Here is a 16,370-nt window from a genome sequence, read left to right as displayed (position 1 = left end):
ACGCACGCCGAGGGCATTGTCCACTTTTAATTGTTGTCAAAGGTTGTCTGGATGCATAACACTGTCACAAGGGCACAGAGCAGCGTGGTGCCGGCCGGGCCCGGGGACACTGGACACACGGACATGCGGGGGAACGTGGGGACCGGGAGCTGTGACACGGCTTCCCCCTGCCCCGAGCCCCCCAGAGCATCCCCACGCCCGGCCGGCTCTATTTACAGTATTCACAGACGTTGTACCCAGCGAGTTAAATAACTACATCATTACACCACACGTCTGGGGCGGCTCCGGCGGGCTGCGAGGGTGGGCTGTCAGTCTGATAAGGTGCATATTTAAAATAAAAAAAAAAACCAACAAAACGAAATAAAAACGAGAACAAAGAGAGGAGCCAGGCGTCCTCGCCGGGGCCCTGCAGCCCCCGGGTGCCCGGGAGGAGCAGCGAGGGTCGTGTTGTGACGACAGCTACGGGTCTGCGTGGGCCGCTGGGGTCAGGGCGCGGGCACTGGCCCCTGGGGACATCAGCCAGGCCCTCACAGCACCTCTGCGGGTGGGGAGAGCAGTGTGAGCTTGGGCTGCTCACAGCAGTGTCCCCCCACACCCCTCCTGCTGCTCACCTGTCACCTGCGGGGGCTTCACCACGGCCTGCTTGAGGAAGGGCTCCTTGTCGCCAAAGGGGATGATGCTGCCGGGGCTGCCACCGTGGTGGGAGAGATCCCGCAGCTCCTTGGAGCCCTCGCTGCCCGAGAAGCCGTTCTCGTGCTTGCCGGGCTGCACGCCGTTCACCAGGGCTGCCGCCTCCTTGGAGCTGTGGGATGGGAGGGCTGGGCTCAGCCCCTGCCCCGCTGCCCCTGGCCCCTGCCCGGTGTCCCCACGGTGTCTCACCTTGGCTGCAGCCCCTCGCCCACCAAGCCCTTCGTTCCCCCCGGCGTCCCTGCGCTTGGGGTCTCTGTCTCCGGGAGCTCCTCTGCCTTGGGGATTGGCCCCAGGTGCTTCTCGCGGCCTGAGGACACGGCAGAACCTGGCTCAGCCATGGCCTGGGCCAGAGCATGGCTGGGGGAAGCAGCCCGGGGTGCCCACACACCTGGGGCATCTTCCTGCTCGGCTGCTTTCCCGTTCACCACCTTCTTGTCGTCCTTCTTCTGCAGGGAGAGGAGAGCTGTGAGGGGCTGCAGGCAGGGGCAGGAGGGCTCTGTCGAGTGCCCAAGTCACCTGTGCCCCAGGACAGAGGACAGACTCCCACCTTGGTGTCTGCTGCGTCCGACTTGCGCGTCCTCTTCATGATCTCCTCCAGGCGCTGCAGTCACACAGGGACTCACACACGGCCCTGACCACCCAGACCTGCCCCTGGTGCCAGGCAGGATCCCTTCCAGGGAAAAACCTGCCAAGCCCCATGCCTGGAGATGCCCCCCAGCCTCACCTTCTTCCTCTCCAGCCGCTCCTGCTCCTCACGCTGGAAGTGCTTCTCCCGCTCCAGGCGCTGCCGCTCAGCCTCTTCGCGCGCCCGCGCCTCGGCCTCTTCCTTCTGTGCCACAGCAGGGCAGGAAGGGATGAGATGTGATGGGGGGAAAGGGATGGGGCAGGGACTGTGGGGATGTGCTGCGTGGACAGCTCAGCACAGCCCTGCCCCATGTTCCCTCCTGCCACCCTGGGCCTTGAGGGGCTGGGCTGGTTCTCATGAGAGTGAATCACCGGAGAACGTCCCCACCTTCCTCCTCCATCCCTGCCTTTGCCCCCCACCTCCTGCAGGGCCTTTCCCCCACACTCTGTCACCCCCACCTGTCTCTGCAGCCGCTCCACCTCCTCTCGCTCAGCCCGGGCTCTCTCCTGGGCCTCTCGTTCCTCCTGCAGCCGCCGCTCCTCCTCCCGCTGCCGTGCCAGGGCCTCCCTCCGGCTCTGCTCCTCGGCCGCCCGCTGTGCCCGCTCCTCCTGCGCCCGCCTGCAGGGAGGGGGCCCTGAGCACGGCAGGAGCCTGGGGCTGGGGGCCAAGGGGACAACACCCACCTCTCCTGCTCCTCCTGCTCCCGGCGCTCCCGCTCCTCCCGCTCCCGCTGCTCCCGGGCCTGGCGTCGTTTCTCCGCCAACAGCCGGGCAGCCTCCTCGCGGTCCGTGGTGCCAGCAGGGGGTCTGGCTGGGGGGCTGGCCGGCACAGGGCCGGGGGCTGCAGGGACTGGGGGGCCTGGGGGAGGCAGGCAGTGTCAGGGCTGCTCTGGCTTCTCCCAGCCCTGTGGCTTCCCCTGTGACACTGTACCCACCTGCTGTCGGCTCTGTGGGCACCTTGGGGGGCTCGGGAAGGGCTGGGGGTGCCGGACCCCGCTCCTCCTCCTTCCTCTCCCGTGCCTTTGCCTGGCCCTCCTGCTCCCCCCGCTCCTCCCGAGCCCTGGCCCGCACCTTGGGGGAGGAATGGACGCTTCGAGGCAGGGGTGGCTTGTGGGGAGAGCTGAGGGCCGGGCTGGGGGACGCCGGGCGGGCCTTGGGAGTGGCAGGGGACGAGGGACGGTTCTTGGGGGTGGCAGGGGATGAGGGACGGTTCTTGGGGGTGGCAGGGGATGAAGGACGGTTCTTGGGGGCAGCAGGGGATGAGGGACGGTTCTTGGGGCCGGGGCTGCAAACAGAGCAAGAGACAGTGTTAGTCGGGCTGGGGCAGCCCTCGGCTGGGGTCAGGGGCTGGGAAGCCTCAGGGTGGGGGTCCCGACCTGCTGTCAGCCGCAGGCAGGAGCCGGGGCTGTGCCGCCGGCAGCGACTGCCGCTTCCTGAGGCTGCGCTCACGGGACAGGGCGCTGCGCTCCTTGGCATTCTCCCGATCCTTCTCCTTCTTCTCCTTCTTCTTCTGCTCCGGCCAAGGACAGACAGAGATGGTGTCAGCACTGGGTGCTGGGCTTGGCCAGAAGCCACGCCGTGCCTCACAGCTGCCCTGGCACCCCTGGGAGGTGGCACTCACAGGCGAGGGCTCGGTCCTGCGGCGTGGCGTCACATCAGGGCTGGCGGCGGCCGCCTTCCGGCGCTCCCAGCAGCGGTGCGGCAGGCGGTGGTTGTGGCAGGGGCTGAGGGGGCTGGCGGAGGCTGAGCGGGGGCACACGGGCACTGGGGGAGGAGTGAGCAGGGTCAGGATGGAGCCGGCACCAATGGCAGATGCCCACTGACTCCAGGCTCACTCATCCTGGCTGCCTGTGCCAGGACTTGCGTGTCCCTGAGCCCTGGGGGCTCACCCTGCTCCTTGCCATTCCCAGCCAGCGTCACAGCGCTCCGGCTGCGCGCGAGAAAGGACAGGGTGGGCGTCATCAGCCGGTCCACGATGCTGCTCTCCCATGGGCTCAGCTGCAAGCTCCGGTCTGGGGAGGGAGAGGGGCCATTAGTGCACCACAAACCTCCAGACTCCAGTCCTGCTCTCACAGCCGCTGGAGGGAGGAGCCGTGTGTCTGCAGCAATACCACGGCGCAGGCACAGTTCCAGGAGTGCCCAGAGCTTGGCCGTGCTGAGGAGGGCTCCCCACGGCCCCACAGAGCTGAGCAGGATGAAGGGCCATGCCCATGGGTGGGCGTGGGTGCTATGGACGGCGCTGTGGCATGACGACAACGGCGCCCTTGTGTCCTGTGGAAACTGCAGTCACCGTGTGCCAGTGGTGCCAGGTGCCACCCTGGTGACAGCAGCCCCCCTGCTCTGCCCTCTCCTTCTGCCCAGCAATGGCACCCTTCTGTGCCCCTGCCCTGTGTGACCAAGGCCCTGGCACATACCAGCTGCCCGGGGGACAGCACAGTGTGCCCTCATCCCACGGGAGCTGTGCTAAATCACCAGGCCAGGATTACAGCACCCACGGAACGGCGATGCCTGGCCACACAGCTGGCTCAGCTGGGCACCAAGCTGCCACTGGCTGCCCTGCAGCACGTCACCAAACACCCTGCGGCGCATGGGAACCACCCGTGGAGACAGGGCCCCTCTGCCCCTCTCCACTGGGCACCAGGCCAGGGGCAGCACCAGCTGCTGGGAGGGGAGAGCACAGAGCCATGGATGCTGCAGGGGGACAGGGTGGCAAGTCTGGCACAGGCCCAGGGAGATGCTGCTCCCAGTGGGGCAGTGCTGACAGCCCCCAGGTGCCTGTCCCTGGGCTGAGCCCCAGCACAGGGTGCTGGGAGCTGCCTGCGTCACCACAGCCACCGGCGTCAGCTGCTCTGGCTATTTATACCCGTCCGGGAAGGAGCCCATCGCCAGGCAACCCCGAAACACAACAGCAGCCCCGGCACTGGACACATCTCTCTGTTGGACACATCCCTCTGGCATGGCTGCAGCCCTGGGCAGCGCTCCCAGGGCCAGGATGACCTTGCAGCACCACCACGGCCACAGAGCTCTGTGGCACTCAGGAGCCTGTGGGGGCACTGGCACCGTGCCCAGCCCCAGGAGGGCAGGTGACAGGCAGCCCCTCTGTGGCTGCACCAGCACCCACCAGAGCCGCCCTGGGGCAGGGAGCCAAGCTCCCATCCTCATCCTGGCGCCCCATGGGGCTGCCACCACACAGCCATTCCTCCTCCTCCTCCTCTTCCTTCTCCTCCCAGCCCACACAGCCTCAAGGAGCCACCGGCCGGTTCCAGCCTCCTCCCCCAAACAGCAAACGGCTTCTCCTCTCTCCGCGGGCACCTGGGGATGGGGGACCCTGGCATCGGGGGTCCCCAGCACTGGGCGGGGGCCTGGCTGTGCCCCCTGCGCTGGGGCAAACGCAAAGGGCTCTTACTTCTACTGGGAGAGTTCCAGAGGGTGGCGGAGGATTTGGAGAGCCGCTTGTTGATTATAGAGTCGACGTGTTTGGGGAGGTTTACAGCGGACACCGAGCACCGGCTCGCACCTGGAGGAGGGAAAAGACACAAGGGCATTAAGGTCCCGGGGCCGGGGCTGGGCCCCCCACATGCAGCATGCACGGACGTGCCAGGGCACTGGGGCAGAAGTGGAACGACCAGGGGAGATGCTGGAGTCCAGGGACACAGCACAGAATGGGGTAGGAGATGCTGGAATCCAGGGACATGGTACAGAGTGGGGCAGGAGATGCTGGAATCCAGGGACACAACACAGAATGTGACAGGAGATGCTGGAGTCTGGGGACACGGCACAGAGTGGGACAGGAGATGCTGGAATCCAGGGACACGGCACAGAGTGGGGCCAGAGGGGACACTGGTGTCTGGGGACACAACACACAGCACTGGCATTCAGTATGGCAGTGTCTGAACCCTGCAGGGTCATGCTGGGTCATGCAGGGATCTCATCCTCAGAGAGCCAGGGAGGCTCCCAGGCCCTGCTACAACAGTTTTCCCAAACACAGTCCTGGGAATTGGGAGTGGGTGGCCGGGGACCTCGGCAGCACCAGATGAACATTCACCCTGGGGGAGCAGAGTGAGGGCAGCAGGTCCAGACAGACATGAGACAACATCACACCGGTGCTGGGTCACTGTGGCACTCCCAGGACAGTGCTGGTGGCTGGCAGCACCTCCACAGGTAGCTGGGATCTTCCCACCCTGCCTGGCTGCTCTGGACAAACAGCCAGGGGAGCTCAGGTGGAGACAGGAGATTGGTGAGTGACAGCTGGCAGCAGCTCCAGCAGCACATCCCGATGGGAAGTGGCAGGGGAAGGTGTCCCCTTGCCAGACCCTGCAAGGTGCTGCACCACAGACACCCCGAGCGTGCCACGAGCCACAGTGGCACACATGGCACCGAGACAGGATAACCCAGAATGTGGAGCCTGTACACACAGCCCAGCCAGGTACAGCCGGGCACGCAACACCTGAACACACGGCACTGGGCACACGGTGCCAGTGCACACAGCCTGGCACACAACACCTGTACACACAGCACTGGTGCCAGTATGCACAACTTGGCACACAACACCTGTACACAGCCTGGCCACGTACAGCCAGGAACCTCTACACAGTCTGGTCAGGTACAGCCAATAACACAACACCTGCCCCATGGCACGGGAAGGCCAGACAGTTCCTAGGGACACAGCGCTCTCCCCTATGTCACCATCCATGCCAGACAGTGCTGGCACCTACCAGCACAGCACAGCAGTCAGGGGACAGTGGAGACCTCCACTTGTCCAAGTGCTGACTCGTGCAGGGTGTCCCCAAGAAGCCCTCACAGAGCAGGACCAGCTTCTGCAGCCACACATACAGCCATGGTCACCTCCATACTGGACCTGGAGGGGCCAAGCACTGCCCCTACCCAGCTGGGGGACAAGGGGACACGCCGCAGCACAGACCCCAACCAGAGCTTGCAGAGGCCTCGTGCAGCCCCACAGCCCCTGGGGCCAGGGGCTCTTCACAGCTGTTGGACACCTGGCAGCGTGGCCATGGCATGCTGAGGCAGCCAGGGCTGCCCCCAGGCAGGTCTCTGACTGGAACAGGGACTGTGACACACAGCCTCCAGCTTACACCCAGCCCCACAGGAGCAGGGAACAGCCACGGGACCCCATCAGTCCCCAGCACAGCCCAGAGTGACGGCAGCATGCCCCACCAAGTGGGGCTGATCTGGATTTGAGGGCTGGCAGAGAGATGCCCAGCTGCCCCCACGGCTGTCAGAGCCACAGGGTCCCCAGGTGCCTGTGCCCAGCCCAGCACTCACCATCCTTGTGTGCAGGGGAGCCGTGGTGCAGGGCCCCAGCCCAGGACCACCGCTGCTGCCGGATCTCTGCCCACGTCTTCTTGACCGACCGCTGGATTGCTGCCTCATAGCGCTCCTGCCCGAGGGAGAGGGACAGGCTGAGCCCAGCAGCTGAGGGAGCAGGGCTGGGGCCAGCCAGAGCCTCCCAGCTTGAGGCCATGACAGCGATAGGGGTGCTTGGAGGGGCACAGGACAGTGATGCCTGCCCTGGCCAGGGCACACGTGCCGAGAAGCTGGGCACAGCGCAGGCTCTGCACCAGGAAGGAGGGGCAGCAGAGGATGGGTACAGTGGGCAGCTCCTGAAGGGCTCATGAAGCATCTCCTGAAGGGCTGCTGGAGCCACGAGAACTCCTCAGGGATTGCATCCCACGTGCCACCCCAGCCCCCTGATACCCATCCCCATCCCCACCTTATTCTTCTCCAGCTTCTGCCTCTGCCGCTCCTCCAGCACCGCCCGGCGCTTCTCCGCCCGCAGCCGCTGCTCCTCCAGCCGCTTGCGCCGCTCCTCCAGCTGCTTCTCCCGCAGCAGCCGCGCCTTCTCCTCCTTCTCCAGCCACAGCACCCGCTTGGCAGCTGTGGGGAGCAGCGGGGTGGCACCGGAGGCACAGCCCCGGGCAGCGCCGTGCTGGGACCGCGTGCCCATGCGGGTGGCGTGGGGCCACGGGCCGGCTGCGGCCGGGGCAGGCAGGGCAGGCAGGGCAGGCAGGGCAGGCAGCATCAGGGCCGGCCGGCGAGGGAGGGGTTTGGGCCAGGACAAAAGGAAGGCCGGGAGCCCGCCGGGAGCCCGCCGAGCCGCGCGGTGAACAATGGGGGAATGAGGGTGGAAAGAGCGCGGGGACAAGGAGGCCCCATGCTCAGCGCAGGGGCCCTGCTCACCCGCTGCCCCGAGCCACTCTGGGGCTGCTGGGGCTGCCTGCACATGGCAGAGCCAGGTACCAGGGCTGTGGCACCTGCACAGACCCGGGGAGTATCCAAAGCAGGGAGCAACAGTGTGTGCTGGGGGGTCAGCAGCATGCCTGGGGTCAGCAGTGTGCCCAGGGGTCAGTGGTGTGCTTGGGGGTCAGTGGTGTGCTGGGGGGTCAGTGGTGTGTGTAGGGGTCAGTGGTGTGCTGGGGGGTCAGTGGGGTGCCCGGGGGTCAGTGGTGTGTGTAGGGGTCAGTGGTGTGCCCAGGGGTCAGCAATGTGCCAGGGAATCAGTGGTGTGTGTAGGGGTCAGTGGGGCGCCCGGGGGTCAGTGGTGTGTGTAGGGGTCAGTGGTGTGCCCAAGGGTCAGCAATGTGCCAGGGAATCAGTGGTGTGCCTGGTGGGCAGAGCTGCCAGCACTGCAGTTCACACCCAGGCTCAGCTCACCACAGCTAATGGGATTGCCCATGACCCAGCAAAGCTCCTTAGCCCCTGCCTCCCCCCCATCCACTTTCCCTCCCAGCTCCATACCCAGGTACTTGGCTCGCTCCTCGCGCCGCTCCTTCGCCTGCTTGTGCCTTGCCTGGGCTTTCTGGGCATCTGCAGAGGGGAAACACCGTCAGGGTAGTGCCCAGCCCCACCAGGCATCGATTGTGCCCACGGGGTGCAGCATCACTGGAGCACCACAACCTCTTGGCACCCACCTTGCTTGGGCCGGGGGCTGGCAGCAGGAGATGCTGAGGGGCGGCTGCTCCGGGGGCTCACATCCTTTGAGGGCCCGGCTGTGGCACCCAGGGAGCTCTTGGCATCAGGAGGGGCCCCCTCGATGGCAGCTGGGGCTGGGGGCTGGCTCCCAGGGGGCAGCGTCTCCGCGGAGCACGGGGCAGCAGCGTGGACGGGGACAGGCTGGCCAGTGGGGTGAGACAGTGCCTCTTCTTTGGGGTGCTCCATCCCAGGCGGCTTGGGGGGTCCAGGGGGGGATTGGTCACCCCAGGGGGGAACACTCTGTGCTGAGGGGACCACAGTGGCAGGGCTGGGGGACACGGGCTGTCCTGGCAGTGCCACGGCTGGAGGGCTGGGTCGGTCATGCTGCAGGGGGCTGCTGCTCTCAGAGGGGGGCAGCACGGCCGGGGGGCACACGGGCTGCTGGGAGGGGGGCATGGCTGCAGGGATGGGCGAGATGATCTTCTCAGAGGGGCTGATGGCTGCAGGGACGGGTGGGACGGGCTTCTCAGAGGGGATGACATCCGGAGGGCCGGGTCGGTCATGCTGGGGGAAGCTGCGCTCTCCCTGCAGGGCACCCCCAGGCGTAGGGGGTGGCACCGAGGGCGGAGGGACGCTGTCTCCCATCGGGGATGGTGGCTTCCCTGCAAGAGGGACAGAGCAGAACACAAGGTCACTCAAGTGGGGAAGCCTGTGGAAGACCCATCCTCCCCAAACACAGCTCTCAGGGGACACAGCCCTGTCCCCCCAAACACAGCCCTCAGGAGCAAGGCCAGGGAGGGCAGTGGGACCCCACCTCAGCCCTGCTGCTGCTGCCCCAATCCTGGGGGCACCCACAGCGGGTGCCAGGCGCTGGGCGCACAATGCACAGAGGGACAGCCGGGCTCCGCCAGGCACTGCCACCACAAAGCTGCCCTTCATCCCCTGGCAGCTGCCACCCGGCCCTGCCGTGGGGGGACACGGGGCCAGAGACCCCCCAGGGGCACAGGGACCCCCACACTCCCCTGCCGCTCTCCCCAGGGGACGAGGACGTCGAGCGCTTCCGCGGCGCGGCCGGAGGCAGGATGGGCGCGGGCCTGGCCTGACGTCACCGTGACAGCCCGTGGCCCCCACGGACCTGCAGCCATGAACTCATGGCCCAGGAATGCACACCAGGCTGCCAGACAGAGCCCCCTCCCCGCGTGAGGCCGGCCCTGGGGCAGCCTGGGGGATGTCCCCCGTTCTGGATGACCCCTGGGCACCCTGAGCACAGCCCAACGCGGTGCCAGCGCCTGGCAATGCCATGGCACGTGCCCTCTGTAGAAGTGGTGTCAGAAGAGTCCACAGTGACAACAGTGGTGGTGACCCCCCCGGCCCCCATTATCAGCCCTCTGCAAACAAACCCTTCAGTACTTGCCAGGATCCCAACTCCAACCCCTATGCAGCAGCAGCACTGTCACTCCCGGCAAGAATGATGCCAGACCCACCCCAGGACACACAGTTCCAGCCCCATGGACATCACTGCAGTGAGCCCCTGGCTCCAGGGGAGGATGGCAGAACCCCAGTGACCAGCAGCCACCACCAGCTGATGTCACACACGGCTCAGCCGTGTTTGCAGAGCTCTCCACAACCCTCAGCAAGGGGCAAAGTGTGGGCTCTGCAAACACAGCCGGCGCCGCTCCTCACCCACTCCACGGCTGCTCACCCACCCCACAGCTCCTCACCCACCCCATGCTGGAGTGCTCCAAGCCAGGGTCAGCCCAGGCTTCCCAAACAGGCACTGGGCACTGCCAGCCCCCTGCACTGACAGCATGGCCACACCCCAGCTCCCCTGGTCCCCAGAGAGGGGCTGGGGGTGCTGCTGCAGCCCCCCAGGCCAGGGCTGTGCCACAGGGTTCCCCCACCCTGGAGTCCGTGGGACACAGGCAGCCCCGGCCCCCCCGCAGACTTTCCGGGCATTTTGTGCTGCAGGAAGCCAGCCCATCCCCTGGCCCCGATCCTGCACATCCCACGGCCCCAGAGCTGCGCCCTGCGAGGCAGCCGTCGGTCTGATGAGGGGCTGGGACTGGGGCTGCCCTGCTGCGTTCCCCCAGGGCTGCCTCAGATGGGCAACCACAGGCAGCAGGGCTTGGCAGCCCCCAGGTGCCAGGTCCCAGGATGGCACCTGCAGTGTCACTGCGTGTGTACCAGCTGGGAGGGGTGACCCTGGGACCACTGTGGCGGCACAGCCAAGTGCTGCCCACAGGGTGTGAAAGCATCAAGGCCAGGCTGATCCCCTGAGCAGATGGAAATACCTCAGAGAGCCCTGGACGTGTGGGGAGCACTGGCAGGGGACAGTGGGTGCTCCTGCCACTCCACACAGCCAGGCACAGAGCCCTGGGCAGGATCTGCCCTGCCCCATGGCCAGAGAGAAAACAGCACCTGTGGCCAGGGCAGGGCTGTGGGCACGGCCAAGACTTCCAGGCCCAGCCAAGACCCCAAGGTGGGGCAGGGCCAGCCCTGCCGCCATCTGTCCCTGTCGCTGCTCCAGCACGGCAGCTGCCCTGAAACCCAACGCTGCCTGCGCCCAGGCGGCGCGGGCGTCCCCTCTCCCCCGGCCGGGGCATTCCACACGGATTAGCTCCCGTCCCCCCAGACACGCAGGCACGGCTGCCCTGCAGCACCCAGCCCCATGGTGCTGCCACCGGGACGCAGGGCGCGGTGCTGCCCTCGGTGCTGCAGCACCCAGCCCGTCCTGCTCCTCCCATGAGTCCCTTTGGCACTGGTGCCCGTGCCACCGAGCACCAGCGGCACCTCCAGCCCGGCAGTGCCCGGTGCAGCGCGGTTCCTTGGCCGGCACATGGCCAGGGATGCTCAGCCAGGCGCAGGCAGATCCCGGTGCCGTGAAGCGAGAGCACATCGAGGCCCGCGGGCGCTGCTCGGACCAGCGGCCCTCGTTAACTGTCCCTGCAGGGCACTGCCCAAAAGGACGGGGGGGCACCCGCCCAATGTCACCTCAGCTCCCCTCAGCTCCGTATCCTTGTGTTCCTGCTCTGCAGCACAGCCAGGGCAGCCACAGGCAGCTCTGCATGCCCAGCAGGGCAGGGGGCATCAGCAGGGCTGATGGTGCACTGGAGGTCATTGCTGAGCGGTGCAAAGCCACCTAAAGGTGCTGGTGTCACAGTGCGCAGCCACCCTGGCCATGGCAGCAGTCCCTGCTGTGCCAAGGACATGACCCTGAGGCCAGCCCAAAGAGCCACTGCTGGCCCTGCAGAGCTGCTCCCCACAGCCCTGGGGACATCCATGTGTGCAATACACCCTCAGGCCCTCCCTGGTGCAGCTGTTCCCAGCTGCCTCCCCTGCCTTGATAGCAGCCCCATGGGGATGGGTTCCTGGGTCTCTCCTTGCCAGCAGGTCCTGGTGCAGAGCAGGAAGGCAGCCGTGGCCACAGAGCAGGGATGGCTCTGTTGGTGCTGGTGTCCACTCTGCCTGAGGCCACCAGAGCACTGTGGCATGCACCAGGATGCTCCAAGCCCTGGAGGTGCTCCAAGACCCAATGCTGCCCCTGATCCCACCCCAGGCTCAGCACTCAGATGGGCCTTGGGGCTGAGCCCTGCCCTGTCCCACCCAGCTCCTGGGATTCCAGTGTGCTGCAGCAACCCTCACACCTGGATGACAGGGACAGTGAGCAAGTGCTCCTGACACATCCCTGGAACGTCCACAGCACATTCCCAACACGTCCCCACTATGTCCTGCCTGCAGGCACAGCACTGACACGCACCCTCAGTGCTGGCTCACATGCCTGGGCAGGGAGATATGGGCAATGCCAGCAGCCCCTGCCTCAGGGGTGGCCAGTGCCACCCTGGCAGCCGCCATCAGCAATGACACCCTGTCCTCAGCAGGGACAGCCACTTGCAGCCTGTCCCCAGGCACACGGGCACTGTCACCCATGGCTGGCTCCTCTCCCCGCCACCTTGGAGCCAGTGAAACACAGCTGGCAGCTGGCTGGGCTTCAGCCACAGTGCCCCACCACTGCCCAGAGCCCTGCTCTGGGGGACAGGCTGGAGCAGGGCAGGAGGGGACAGGCAGCAGGGCCCCTGCCAGGGCACAACCAAGTGCCAGGCCGGAGAAAGAGGCATATCCAGCCTCCCTTCCCAGGGCTCGTGTGCTGCCAAGGCTCTGGGATAGGGGTATGGGGGCAGCCATGGGGGAACTGCACCAGCCCCTGGGCCAGGGCAGGGGTCACTGAGCTCCCGTGAACCAGCAGCGATGTGCTGAGCTGGAGAGCAGCAAGGGGAACTTGGGATCTCGTGGCGAGAGCAAGGCCAGAGCCAGGGGGTTTCCAGGGTTTAAAACACACATGAAGGAAAGAGCTGGAGCTGCTGCTGCTGCCCCAACACCCCCACAGCAAACCGTGGCTGTGGTCACCGTGCAAGCCCAACCAGCCCGAGGGCAGAGGCAGGAACACCTGCCCACCATCCATCTGGCACACTGGCAGTGGCGACAGGAGGTGCCCTCGTCCTTGGGGCGACCCATGCGGCGCCACCAGTGCCCAGGGCAGCCAGCCCAGGCGCGCTCCCGAAAACCTGTCTGCTAGCATCATGCTGGGAAACAGAAACCTGGCTGGAAGGCAGGGCATGGGGCTCCGAGCCTGCCAGCATCCAGCCCCTTGGGGAGCAGGTCAGTACCCCCAAAAAACAGGTCCTGTGCCTCACAACACGGATGTGGCACCTACCAGGGCTGGGGCCATGCAGGATCCGGCTCTTTTCCCAGCAGGCTGCCTGTGGGGCTGCCCGACCCTGCTCAGAGCCCTCCAAGGAGCGAGAGCTGTGCTAACTATTTTGGACATGGCACCACGGGACTGTCACATCACCACTCTGCACGTCGCATCACGTTGCTCTGACGGTTTCGCAGCAGCGGCTCCCGCGCTGGGAGAACTCTCGAGCTGCTGCTCCCAAACACAGGCACTGGCGGGCAACCAGCTCGCCCTCCCTCTCCTCCGTGCCAAGGGAGAAGGGCTGGAGAAGCTGAGGGAAACCTGGATAAGGACAAACCTCTGCCTGCTCCCTGCCTCGGTCCTTGTCCCTTGGTACACCGCATCCCTCTGCCCACCTGGGCAGCTCTGCAGGTCACACCCTGCCCTGGCTGCCCTTCAGGAGTTGCTGGCCTCCAGTGCCACTGGCTGCCCCACACATGGTGGCTCCCGACCCCTTGAGTGAAATCCCATCCCTGCTGGTGGCTCCGAGCCGCTCTAGGCAGCAGGACAGGAAGCAGCCCGGGCTGCCCAGTCATGCAGGTCACCCACACGGGACAGGGCAGGGATGGTCCCTGAAGGAGGACATGGTGCAAAACCGTCCGTGCTCCTTCAGCACCATTCTGTGCTCACGGGAGAGCAGCCAGTGACCCACAGGGCGGCCGGGAGCAGCCAGCCCCGGTCCCCGGGCCGCCACAGCATCGAGTGGGCAGGCCACGGCGAGCGGGAAGGCGGCGGGGGCAGACAGCGGGACTCAGACAACATGTCTGGCGCAGGACGCGTCCTTCGGGCAGCGATGGCAGGACCCGCGGCCGGTTGGTGCGGGAGCCGCCGGTTTTCAGCATCGCCGGGAGCCGCAGCGATCCCTCCCTGTCCGCGGGCCCGGGCGATGGAGCACTGGGGCCGAGGGGGAGGGGAGCCGCCTCTCCTCTTCCTCCCGCGGTGGGAAGCGGCTCCGCGGAGCTCTGCTTAGTCACAGCGAGCGCTGCGCTGGAGCCCCGAGAGGCAGCGCCAACCCCGGCCCCGGCCCCGAGCGCGGCCCCGCCGCCGCCGCCCTCCCCGGTTCATCCCGGGGCAGCGGGACCGGCCCTGCCGGGACCAGCCGCGAGTCCACGCGGCGGGGAGGGGGCGGCCCCGGCGGGCTGGGGGCAGCGGGTGCCTCCCACCGGGGGCATCGCCCACCGCCCGGCGGGGACGAGCCGGGGCGGCGCCGGCGCCGCCGCCCCCGGGGCTTCCCAAGGGCAGCCCCGCTGCACCCCCCCGGCGGCGGGGCCGGGGCCGCTCCGGCCCTCCCCAAGATGGAAGGGCCGTGCCCGGGCTTTGTCCCTCCCGGGAAGCCGCCCCGGCCCCGGCAGTGCGTTCCCCCCCTCGCCCCCCCCGGCTCCTCCACCGCCTCCCCGGGCCGCCGCCCCGCTCCGCTCCGCCGCATTCCGCGGACCCGGCCGCCGCATCTCCGCCGGCACGGCGGGCCGCATCCCGCACCCCCCGGCAGACCCCGCAGCCCCGGGCCGCATCCCGCACCCCGACTCCCTTCGGCCCCGCGGTGCGGGAGGGGGCCCGAGCACTCCCCGGAGCCGGTACCGGCGCCGCCGCCGCCGCCGCGGATCCTTACCGAGGGGCTGGGGCTGGGGCCGGGGCTGCGGCTCCCGCCCGGCGCAGCTCCGCTCCATGGCGCGGCAGGCGCAGGGGCTGGCCCAGCCCCGCTCCCCCCGGCCCGCGGGGGAGGACGCTCGGCGCTCCCCGCCCCGGCCCCGCGGCCCCGGCCGGGGGGAGCGGCCGGGGGATGCTCCGCCTCGCCCCGGCTCCAGACGCGGCCCCGCAGCCCCGAGCCGGCGCCGCTCCTCCCGCAGCCGCGGCTGGGACCCCGCGCCCGTCACTCCCGCCTCGGGCCTGTCCCCGCAGCGCTCAGCATCCCCCAGCTCTGTTCGGCCACTCGCCCGCCTCCAGCCCCTGCTCTCCCAGATTTTGGGGCTCGCACACACATTTTACGATGCTCCGGTCACGCGCAAAGCGCTGGCCCCGCAGCAAACCCGCCCCGCCCCGAGCAGCACCGCGATGCACAGCCAGCATCACCCGGACCGGCTGCCCCAGCCTCAGGCGCCCCAAAAAGACACCGATTTCCCGTTTCCGAGCCCCACCTCAGCTGTTCGAGAGGCCTTGGAGCTGCTGCTCCCCCGCTCCCCGTCACACGTGAGCCTTAGTCACCGCCAGCAGCCGCCTCCGCTGGCGGGGCTTCCCCCCGCCCGCATCCCACCCTGCCCCGGTAACCGGCAGACAACAGAGGCCTCTCCCGCTCCCCGGGCAGGAGCAGCGGCCCCCGCTCAGCGCTGAAACCCCTTTGGGCCCTGCTTGGACGGGAATGCAGCAGCACGGCCAGGGTAGGGGACGGGTGGGCAGCACCAGCAGTGGAAGGAACACGGCTCCAGGCTCTGCAGGGGCACCGGGAGGCAGGGACGTGTCCTTGTCCACCTCGTGGCCAGCCTGCTCCAGGCATCCCGCACAGTGCCCGGCTCTGAGTGTGTGGATGAACCAAGTTAGTTTTCTGCGGGCAGCACCCATCAGAGATGCCTGTTTTGGGCATGATGTCACCGCAGGCCAGGAGATCCCCTGCCACTCATCCTCCCTCACCTACCAGGCAAACAGGTTTACCGAAATCCCAGCCCTTTTCCTTGGAAGTGCATTCCCCTGAGTCAGGGATGAGGAGCTCCTCAGCAGACGGGGCGGCCCCACTCTGTGATGCTGCAGGGGTAGCCCTACGCCCCAAATCACCCTAAAGTCATCACCCTCCTACAGCCTGTAGCCCTGCACCCTCCCACCTCGCTCAGACAGAGCAGAGGCTTCCTGAAACTCCCAGAGCCTCGCCTGCCAGCTGACTCCCCACCAGGGAATGCTGCACGGCCAAGCCTCAGCTCTGGGAGCTGGGCACCCCAGGAGGATGGCAGGGAGAGCAATGTCCCAAAGAACTCACAAAGCCAGGATATGCCCTGGCACAGGAAAGGGGAACAGCCCCACTCACATTGTTGCATGGCTGAGCCTCCAAGGGGCTGCAGCAGCCCCACAGCTCTGTATTTCCATGGCACACAAGGGATCTGGCAGAACGGGACTGGAGCCACTCCATGACATGCTCCAAGGGTGACTATGGGTGGCTTCCAAAGCCTCTTTGCCTGTGGGTCCCACAGCATCACCTGGAGCAGATGAGCACCTCAAGGCCCTGGGACAGCCTGGCACTGGATCCAGCCACATCCATGGCCCTTCTCCCCACAGAGGGGTCAGTCTGGAGCAGGGGCATGGTGAGGAAGGGGCAACCATGGGTGTACAGGGCCTGTGGCCGTGCTCCAACAGTGCAACATGAGAGGGCTCATGAATGCCATGCCAGCCCAAGTCGATGGGCTTATAC

General features: G+C 67.2%; 1 protein-coding gene across 4 annotated transcripts; it reads right to left on the bottom strand.

Annotated features, from left to right (window-relative positions):
* Nucleotides 1-7: 7 nt before the first annotated feature.
* On the bottom strand, nucleotides 8-15,261 carry MAP7D1 (MAP7 domain containing 1). Of its 4 annotated transcripts, none has more exons than XM_071453397.1 (18): nucleotides 15,112-15,261; nucleotides 8,244-8,906; nucleotides 8,071-8,139; nucleotides 7,046-7,209; nucleotides 6,598-6,712; nucleotides 4,721-4,831; nucleotides 3,204-3,326; nucleotides 2,936-3,078; nucleotides 2,691-2,824; nucleotides 2,250-2,599; nucleotides 1,999-2,173; nucleotides 1,774-1,933; nucleotides 1,415-1,519; nucleotides 1,238-1,291; nucleotides 1,079-1,136; nucleotides 880-997; nucleotides 612-802; nucleotides 8-538 (listed from the first exon to the last, which is right to left on the bottom strand). In XM_071453397.1, the coding sequence occupies exons 2-18, from the start codon at nucleotides 8,887-8,889 to the stop codon at nucleotides 528-530; spliced, it is 2,727 nt and encodes a 908-aa protein (XP_071309498.1). In that variant the 5' UTR covers nucleotides 8,890-8,906; nucleotides 15,112-15,261; the 3' UTR covers nucleotides 8-527. The 4 variants fall into 4 exon arrangements, with proteins under 4 accessions (XP_071309498.1, XP_071309497.1, XP_071309500.1 ...); XM_071453396.1 differs by lacking the exon at nucleotides 15,112-15,261 and adding an exon at nucleotides 14,956-15,100; XM_071453399.1 differs by lacking the exon at nucleotides 15,112-15,261 and adding an exon at nucleotides 14,586-14,931.
* Between the last annotated feature and the right edge of the window lie 1,109 nt (nucleotides 15,262-16,370).

This window comes from Agelaius tricolor, unplaced genomic scaffold (assembly GCF_023055355.1).
Source record: "Agelaius tricolor isolate 1412-34295 unplaced genomic scaffold, bAgeTri1.0.p SCAF_36, whole genome shotgun sequence".
NCBI classification, from domain to species: domain Eukaryota; kingdom Metazoa; phylum Chordata; class Aves; order Passeriformes; family Icteridae; genus Agelaius; species Agelaius tricolor.
Note: the sequence above shows the minus strand (reverse complement) of the source record. Positions and strands in the feature narration are given on the sequence as shown.